We start from the raw sequence: 9,723 nt of genomic DNA, 5'->3' as shown, positions 1-9,723 counted from the left end.
TCATCATAGGAAAGGTTCCCTATGCTCCATGTTCACGTGTTTCGAAGTATCCCTGATCTGGTTAATTCAACTCCATTCTCTCGAGAAAACCCAATCTGGAGCCCTGGTCCTATAGATCCTGGGATGTACTGCACGTCCCACTCTGTATTTCCGCCCTCTCTGGCGTTCTCCCTCCAGAGGCAGCACACAAAGCGGTTACTCCCTTCGGGCGGGAGCGCGCGGGCTGCCCTTCCGCGCGCGCCTCCCCCGCGCGCGCCGCTCCCGCGCTGATTGGCTGCGCGCAGCCCGGGCCCAGCCTACCCCTGCTACGGCACCGGTCCTGGCGCGGGGATTGGCGAAGTGGCGGCGCTCGCAGATCCCGCAGCCCCTCGCGCCCCGCCCCGCCGGTTCGGAACTCGCCTGGGGCGCCGCCGGCGGCTGAGGGAGCGTGACTGCGAGGCGCAGGGCGCTAGGAGGCATTGTCGCCGTAAGTGGAGCCAAAAGCGGCCCGGAGCGGGACCACACGCTTCTTGCCCCGCAAAGTAAACGTAGTCCAAGGCCAAGCGTTGCAGGGGCTGGGGGAGAGGGCGAGAAGTGTCCCGATTTTTGCAGCGTCCCCTCCCCTCCCCCAGGTTACCCAGTGGAAAAGAGCAGCGGTTGCACCAGCGGAGGCTCTGGCGGTGCCAAGGCGCTCGGCATACGCGGGCTCTTGCTTGCTCACTGCAGCTGGACTCCGATGGTTCGCGGCAGTGGGTGCAGCGGTGCCAGGGAATAGGGAGCTCGGAGAAGCGCTCCGGGGCGGGCCTCCATTCCTCGCGGGAGGCGCCCTTGCTGGGAGAGGTTGCTGTGCATTTCGCCCCCGAAGCGACACTTTCGGAGTTTGCTTCCGCTCTGGGGAGCTGCAGACGCTTGCTCCAGAACGTGCCTCTCGGCCTCTGGGCAGCGTGGGAGTCCCGGGCCCTCTGCGATCACTAGCATTCTTCCCTCTGCCTGCTTTATTCTCCCAGTCCCCGCCTGCCGGGCCAGCCGGACGAGGTGCCATTGGCTGCAGGCACCAGGGGTGAGGCGGGTCCTGGCACGAGGGGCGGGGGGACCCTTGCCTGGCCACCGCGCGTAGTGCTGGAGGCTCAGTCCAAGGATGCCTAGGATGTCAGCGAGGGAGCACGCGCTTAGCTTCGCGAACCCCATGCCACAAAAACGAGGCGCCAGCAGGTCCCGCTCACGTCCCAGCGGGCTTCTTACCCTGGGGTGGGAAAGTGGGTCAACTTCGTTCTGACCTGAAGGGGGGTCTGGGACTGCTTGGGTCGCTCCTCACCTCCTCACCCGCTCCCCGGCTTGGCATGGTCCAGAGCCCGGGCTGGAGCCAGCGGTAGGGCCAGCTTGCACACATGGCTCCGGAGGCTCCGGTTGCCCATCCGAGCCGCTGCCAGGCTCTAACGTTCCCAACTGACAACACCAGTAACTAAATATAGGAGCAGATGGTGGGGACGGGCTGTCGCAGCGTCTCCTTTGCAGAGGTCTCCGGACTGCAGATAAGGTAGAGTTCTTGATGATAAGGGCTGGAGTCAGGGGGCCAGGTCAGGGTTTAAGCAAAAATCGCCCCTCCCCCAGCCAGCCTGAGTCCAGGTGAAACCAGGTTATAGGAAGAAGAGGGCTGTGTTGCCAGCTCCCACAAAGCAGGACAACGTTTTTGTTTGGCGTTGAATTTATTGCATCCAAACTTCCTCTCTGCACCTGTTTAATTACCTACTGGTAATGCCTCGGTGTGGGAAACATGTAATGGTTTGCAAAGTCCTTTCCCAAAAGTTACATAGCAGTTACTTCTCACAATAATCCAGTGAGGAAGGTGGTATTTCCATTTTACAAATGGGACTGCTCACAACACTGTTAACTTTGCAAAACTATGGATTCGGCTGCCTTCCTCAAAAAACTTCTCTTAGTTCACTACAGAGAAGCAGAGGACAGCCTTGTAAGAGGGCTGCAGTTCCCTTCTTCAGTAATCTGAGAGCCCATTGGCTCCCTGTCTCTCTCTCCTGAATCTCTCTGTGCACCTGCTGCTCACCCCCGTCCCTTCCCCCTGGCCATGTCATGTGCCTTCATGCCCCCCTAGGCCTGGCCCTGTAGCCTTACTAATATCAGGCTCATCCTGCCTCCCAGTGGGAAGCTTCTTCTAGCCCATACCCCATCTTTGCCCCTTTACTCCCACAGTGGGGGCCTTATGCAAGGTGCCCTGGAGACGTTTGCTGGATTTAAACATTTCACCGGACCAGGATGCTCACTCTGAGGAACGGGGTTGGGGGTGTGTGGAGAGGGCCCTGCTTTGAGGATGTAGGCAGTGTGAGTATGAGCTTTGACCTTGTGCTGAAGCGTCTCTGGGATTTGGAGTACTTTCCTTGACATTTTCTAAGGCCTACCCTCTATTGCCTGGGACTGGCTGGGACCAGTAGTGCCAGCTGGCTGGGGTGCCCCAAGCAGAGATCTGGCCCATGTGGGCTGATGGTGTCTGTTTCTCCCTTTCGGGACACTCTGTGACTCTCCACTACCACCATCCCTGCAGATGGCATTGACCAGGTACCCCGAGGAGCCCAGGCCTGTCAGCTGGACTTCATGAAACAATTCTTCCTTGTGGAGGAAGGAGCAGTTTTAGGTGAAGGGAGGATGGCTTCCTAGCTAGTTAATAAGCATGGTGATTTTAGGCAGCAGGAACCTTTTGGGGGTCCAGAGCATCTGTGCCGTACTCAGAGCATCCTCCATCCTCTAGCATAGAAGGGGCCCTTCTTCCTATTGAATTGCCCTGACACCTAGACTTTACATGTTTCTGTCCCTGTGCCTGTGTCCACTATGACCCACATAATAGAATGTCTGAACTTGCCACCAGTGGTGAAATTTTTAATCTGACTAGTTTTCTTCAGTGGTCTAAGGCAAGAGTCCTCAACCCATGGATTGTGGATGGTACAGGTCCATGGCCTGTGAGGAACCTGGCTGCACAGCAGGAGGTGAGCACCGGTGAGCATTACCGCCTGAGCTCTGCCTCCTGTCAGACCAGTGGCCACATTAGATTCTCTTAGGAGCCTGAACCCTATTGTGAACTGTGAATGCGATGGATCTAGGTTGTGCTCTTCTTATGATAATCTAATGCCTGATGATCTGAGGTGGAATAGTTTCATCCCTCTCCCCCTGTGGTGGGAAGAATTGTCTTCCAGGAAACCGAAAAGGTTGGGGATGGTGGTCTAAGGCACCACCTCCCCCAACCGATGGCAGCTAGTAGAATTGCAGGCATAGTGCCTGATAGAAGGTATTGAGCCTAGGCGATCCCACCAGGGCTACCCCAGACCCTGGGCAGCTTGGTGGCTTCCCTTCCTTTCCCTTTCTCCTGTGAGGCCAGGATTGCTTCAGTGCTGTTCTTCAGAAAGCTCTTCCTCATCAGAATCACAAGTCGGAACTGTTTCCTGCATTTCTTTCTCCCTCTTCATTCTTATCCCTCACACCTAGGAGATACTCAGTAAATGTTTATGATTATTGATGATGAATTGGAGATGGAGAAAGGAGGGAGCATGGAACGGTGGGAAGAGTCCGAGGCTGGGACTTAGGATACGTAGGTTTTTTGTTTTCATCTAGCTGATTTGCTTCCCCTGTTGGGTCTTCAGCTTTCCCATTCATAAAGAGGTTAGAAAAAGTCACGAAGATGCTAGCAACATGGCTATGATTTAGGCTTAGGGGTACAGTCTTCGAGGCAGCATGGTGAAGTTGTTGGGTCCAGTTTGCCACAGTCCTTTCTATTCCCTTCTGCCTTGCACTGGCTCACCTAATGCAGATTGGCCACCTGGCACTGTTAGCCTTTTGGTTTTTGACCCTTCTCAATTTAGATAGTGTCTTAGATTTGTTGTAAGAGTCTCTTGACCTGTATTCAGATTGGAAACACAAATGATGTCTGTTGATCATCACCATTAGGGGATACTAACCAAGCACCTGTGTTCAGTGTGTGGGGAGAAGCACAGTATAGATCTATTCCCTGTCCCCAAGCTGCCCACAGGCCAATGGAGGAGACAAGTGTATGTTTGTTTGTTTGTTTGTTTGTTTGTTTATTTTTGAGACGGAGCTTTGCTCTTGTCACCCATGCTGGAGTGCAATGGCACGATCTCGGCTCACTGCAACCTCCGCCTCCTGGGTTCAAGCAATTCTCCTGTCTTAGACTCCCGAGTACCTGGGATTACAGGCATGTGCCACCATGCCTCGCTAATTTTTTTTTTTTGAGCCTGAGGTTCGCTCTTGTTGCCCATGCTGGAGTGCAATGACACAATTTCACTCACTGCAGCCTCTGCCTCCTGGGTTCAAGTGATTCTCCTGCCTCAGCCTCCCGAAGCACCCACCACCACGCCTGGCTAATTTTTGTATTTTTACTAGAGATGGCATTTTACCACGTTGGCCAGCTGGTCTTGAATTCCTGACCTTAGGTGATCTGCCCACCTCGGCCTTCCAAAGTGCTGGGATTACGGGTGTGAGCCACTGTGCCTGGCCATTTTTTTTCTTTTTTTTTGGTATTTTCAGTAGAGATGGAGTTTTACCATGTTGGTCAGGCTGGTTTCCAACTCCTGACCTCAAGTGATCCACCTGCCTCGGCCTCCCAAAGTGCTGGGATTACAGGCATGAGTCACTGCGCCTGGCTGACAAGTGTATGTTTAAAAGCTCATAAATAATCGAGGTGACTTGTGCTAAGTCATTAAGTGCTACTGAAACTCAGAGGGAGCAGAGAACACTGAGGCAATCAGAGGAGATTTCCTGGAGATGGGAGAGATAGAAATTCCACTCATTCCTCAAAGATGAGTTCCCTGTTTTGTTCAGAGTCACATGAGTATTAAACTGGGGTTAGATGCTGGTGTTACATCCACATGTGCACTGCTTTATCTTCTTAACTTTTATTGAGTATTTATGTGTCCTGGGCTCTGAGCTAGCTAGTATATATGTTTTGTTCAATCCTTATATTAACCTAACAAGTTGGGTATTACTAGATCTCCTATTCACATGAAGAAACAGGCTCAGAGGAGTTAAGAAACTCTCCCAAGTCTTCTCAGCTAATAAATGGAGTTGAGCATTTGACCTGTCTCCAAAATCAGTGTTTTCCCACTGCTCTGTATGCGTGTGTCTCAAACCTTTAGTGCCAGCCTCCTTAGTGGAAATGCACACACATACTAAACTCACAGTAACTCCCCGAAGCAGATGGGTGGGCTTGGCCAACCCTGGCTTGGTCTTGCCTGCCCTACTTGTCCAGTTGACCACGTGGGAACTTTTTCTTGGTGATTATTAGCTCTTAGCACTGTCCCTATGCCCCTTCTCTCTGCTCTTCACCTTCTTCTGCCTTTGGCCCTTGGAGTGAGTTCATTGGAGCTCTTTGAGCTGTCTGTGAAGCTGGGACTGGGGTCTGGGGGCAAAGCAGGGTGCTGACCTTGGACTTGAGCTCATTCCTCTCTCCATGGGGTGCTGCTATTTGTTTTGTTTTGTTTTGTTTTGTTTTAGACAGAGTCTCGCTCTGTTGCCCAGGCTGGAGTGCAGTGGCGCGATCTCGGCTCACTGCAAGCTCCGCCTCCCGGGTTCACGCCATTCTCCTGCCTCAGCCTCCTGAGTAGCTGGGACTACAGGCACCTGCCACCACGCCCGGCTAATTTTTTGTATTTTTAGTAGAGATGAGGTTTCACTGTGTTAGCCAGGATGGTCTCGATCTCCTGACCTCGTGATCTGCCCGCCTCGGCCTCCCAAAGTGCTGGGATTACAGGCGTGAGCCACTGCGCCCGGCCAGGGTGCTGCTATTTTTATAAAGAAGTGAACACTGGATATGGAGCTGGGCTGACCCGATTCTTGCCACTTGTAGTTTGACTTTGGCCAGGTCACCTAGCCCCTCTCTATGCTCATTTCCTTCTCTGTAATAAACCGGGAGTTGAGGGTGTTTGTAAGTCCTTATGTCTTAACACCTTATCATTTTGTCCTCCTCACCTTTCTTTCAGCCTCTTTTCCTCTAGTGATCCAATCTCTCTTCTCTCATTTCCATCTCCACCCACCCCTCTCCCCCGCCACCCGCTCTTCTTGCCTCCGCAAGACGCAGCATCGGGCTGATAATCACACAGGCTAGTATTGTAAACTCTCCTTCCTATTGACACGTGGGAAAGGAATTCTTACAGACCGCCCACTGCCAGTCCGTGTGTTCTGATGGGCTCACAGGGCTCTGATTTGCCTTCATGTCCCCACTTCCTGCCATGCACAAGGCAAATATGGGTGGGGTGAACAGGGGAGCTTGGGAAATTGTCCTGGGTGGGATGTGGACAGGGCACTAGCTTAGAGGCTGTGGGATGGAGGGACAGGTGTCTTTCTCCTGCAGTTGGCTGCACCCTACCTCCTTCCCAATGCCCCGCCTATAGAGTGAATCACAGGCCAACACACCCCTGAGTCCTCACACCTCCCTGGCTGCTGGCTCAGGCCTGGTCCTCATGTCTGGTGAGGTCACACATGTTGATCCTCCCCGAAAACCAGTAGGACCCAGCTGTCCCCACCCTCTGACTGGCAGACCAGGCTGTGCAAAGGCCAAGCTGGATGTGGCCTGAGCTCTTGGCCCTGCAAGAGGAGGTGAGTGGCCTGGGGCCCTCCCTGCAGGCTTCCTGGCAGCCTGGGTCCTGGGGGAGAAGGATGTTAGAGGGGGATGCCTGGGTGGGTCCCTGGCTGACAGGCAGGCACTTCATGGCACTGCATCTTCCCCAGGCTCAGGTCCTTTTGTGAGCAGCAGACCAGCCTGGGGGCTGGCGGCAGGACACCTGTGTCTGCATGCTGAAGAAGATGGGTGAGGCTGTGGCCAGAGTAGCAAGGAAGGTCAACGAGACGGTGGAGAGCGGCTCTGACACTCTGGGTGAGTGAGGGCAGGGCTTTTCCCAACTTCCCTGGAAGCAGTTGTGAGATCAACTTAGAAATGAAATAGAGATGAAAGACACAAGTGTCAGTGCGCAACCTCTTCCTGAGAATAAGTGTTTTGTAGAACTTTCATTGCAACAGTGTGTAGTTTGTGTAAGACATTTCTTACTGTGGGTCCTGGTCAAAGAGGTTTGAAAACCACTGAGTGATGGGGCCTGCCTGCTTGTCCTTTGACTGCCAATGACTGAGTGTGTGTACCCTTGGACTAGGTGAAAAAACAGAGCTGGTCCTGGCCAAGTAGCATCTGTGTGCCAGGCCCCGTGCTGGGCGCCTCCTGAATGTTATCTTGTTGAATCGTCACAGGCTTCCTGGGGTGAATGAAGCCAGCTGGGCGTGGCAAGCCTCAGTCATCCCGTGAAGAAAGGTGATGGCAAAATGGGTTTCTTTGAGGTTGCCCAGCTAGGAGACCCCTTTACACTCCACTATTTTTCTTGAATTGTGTCTTATATATTTTTTGCTTTGAATTGGCCAGGGCATTTTATTCCATCAATTACCCCAAGACTCCCAAGCATTTAGGCAAACCATCCCATTTAATTGAATTCGGCAGATATTTATTGACTGTCCACCAAGTGCAGGGGGCAGCAGGGGATACGGTGCAGTTACCTGTGTGTGTGCCTGTGTGTGCATGCACATGCCTGAGTGTGTTTGTGTGCATGTATCTCACCCCTGGAATGCAGGCACCACTGTAGAGGCCTGGAGCACAGTCCTGCCTTGGGGATGATCTTACAGATAGGCAGGCAGAATTGGAGTTAGGTACACGGAGAGGAATTTCACAGGCAGGTAGGGGTGTGTGTGTGTGTCTGCCTGTCTGTCTCACAAAGGAGTGCTTCCTTCCATGGTGGTTACTGCCTCAGCAAAGTCACAGAGACTGGAAAGGCAGTCAGAGGCAGAGAGAGGTGGTCCAGGAAGTGGAGAGACACTCAGCCTTCAAGATGAGCTTGATCACTGCCTCTTCCAGGAAGCCCTCCGCCTTACCTCATCTACTCCTTGCTCCCTTCCTCCTCTGTAGCACCCCTTCAGCATCTGTACAGCACAGGGACCCTGTGGTTGTTTGCTTCCCCCTGCCCTGCCCCAGAGCCCAGCGCAGTGTCAGGCACTTTGTAAACATGTGCAAGTGTTTGCTAAGCTTAGCTAAGGCGAGAGGCATTTTTTCTATCAGCAGGTTCACTGAAGATTGTCATTGGTGTTGGAGGGAAGCCTTTGGAAGGAGCCTTAAGCTAGTGAGCTGATGACTGTGAGCCCTCATTGAAGGAATTCTAGAATCCTGTAGTGGTCAGTAACATGGCTGTTTAAGGCTCTCTACCACTGAGACTGCAGTTCAGAGCTAGGCTTTGAGTCACATGGGCCTGGATTTGAATCCCTAGTCTGCCACCCACTTACCTGGTACTGTAGTAGATTGCTTAACCTCTCAGATCCTCAGTTTCTTCATCTATAAAATGGGAATGGTAATTGTGTCTACCTCATCAGGGCAGTTAAGAGTAATTGGAATGTCTGTAAGGTGTTTGGCACATAGGGAACTCAATAAATGGCAGCTATTATTTTTAATTTTTGTTCATTCCCAAAAGCTGGCAGTGGGACCTAAGCCCTTCCTTTCACAAATGCACCTTCTACGGGTGTCAGCCAGCCAGGTCTGTGCTGGGTGTGCTTCTCACTCCCTCCAGTGGAGGATTCAGTGCAAATTGACAGATGTCTGTGGTGAGTAACCTACCCCTGCTTCAAAATGTCACAGGGGGCCAGGCATGGTGGCTTATATCTGTAATCTCAGCACTTTGGGAGGCCGAAGCAGGTGGATCGCCTGGGGCCGGGAGTTCAAGACCAGCCTGGCCAACATACAAAAGCATACTAAAAATTCAAAAAATTAGCCAGGTGTGGTGGTACATGCCTGTAATCCCAGCTACTTGGGAGGCTGAGGCAGGAGAATTGCATGAACCCAGGAGGTGGAGGTTGCAGTGAGTCAAGATCTTGCCATTGCACCTCCAGCTTGGGTGATGGAGCTAGGCTCCATCTCAAAAAAAAAAAAAGCGTCACAGGGGATAGGGACACAGCAGCTCCACTTCACTCAGATGTGGTGAGAGTGGAGAGGCCGCAGGGGAGGGAAAACAATTCTTACCAGGGGCATTGGGGAAGCTGCTTGGGGGTGGGTGCTGTTTGAGAGAGGCTGTTTCAGGGGGCAGCGGTGAGGAAACAGGCACTCCAGGCAGTGGCAGGGGTGTGCCTGAGTTGGAGGAGCGACCCTGCCCACTTACCACAGCAGCATCGGGGCAGGTGTTGAGGGATGGTGCCTGGCAAGCGGAGAGCCTGGAAGGTCATGTTGAGGAGCCCCTGAACTTCAACCTCTGTGGACTGGAGATTGCAAGGTCAGGTGGCCAGGTGGGCATTTCTGTGAGCTGAAGGGTGGGCACCCTGCATCAGGAGAAGTGTGCAGGCCGGCTAGGACAGGGCATGCTGCGACCAGCTCCCCTGCACTGCCGGGGGGCCATACCCACCAAGGAACCCAAGCAGTTCTCTGGCCACTCTACCAGACCACTGCCATGCCTGGGATTGGAACCCTGGCTGTCTAGCACCAGAGTCTGGGCCATGTCTCTACCATGCAGCCCTGGGGTGGGAGCAGGTTTTGGTGATTGCCAGGGTCATGACTGCTGTGAAGCTCTAGTCAAGTTGGGAGAGGCTTTAGCCATGGCGATCTTGCCTGAAGCTCAAGACTTTCATATGGAGGGGACTGGGTGTTTTGTTTTTTTTTTTTGAGACAGAGTCTCACTCTGTCACCCAGGCTGGAGTGCAGTGGTGCAA

The 9,723-nt window shown here is 53.2% G+C and overlaps 1 protein-coding gene across 7 annotated transcripts in view; it reads left to right on the top strand.

The window, feature by feature from the left end:
* The first annotated feature begins 364 nt into the window (after positions 1–364).
* The window catches only part of LRRC20 (leucine rich repeat containing 20), an 86,004-nt gene continuing 76,645 nt past the window's right edge, over positions 365–9,723 (top strand). For 3 of the 7 annotated variants that reach the window (XM_011927422.1, XM_011927432.1, XM_011927396.1), the window contains exons 1-2: positions 365–466; positions 6,727–6,871. In XM_011927422.1, the coding sequence (XP_011782812.1) occupies positions 6,790–6,871 (82 nt within the window). In that variant the 5' untranslated portion in view covers positions 365–466; positions 6,727–6,789. Of the gene's footprint in view, positions 522–1,100; positions 1,517–6,543; positions 6,595–6,726; positions 6,872–9,723 lie in introns of those variants that run through there. The other 4 variants (XM_011927414.1, XM_011927405.1, XM_011927428.1 and 1 more) reach the window with 4 other exon arrangements.

This window comes from Colobus angolensis, unplaced genomic scaffold (genome assembly GCF_000951035.1).
Source record: "Colobus angolensis palliatus isolate OR3802 unplaced genomic scaffold, Cang.pa_1.0 Scaffold12, whole genome shotgun sequence".
In the NCBI taxonomy this organism is placed as follows: Eukaryota; Metazoa; Chordata; class Mammalia; order Primates; family Cercopithecidae; genus Colobus; species Colobus angolensis.
Note: the sequence above shows the minus strand (reverse complement) of the source record. Positions and strands in the feature narration are given on the sequence as shown.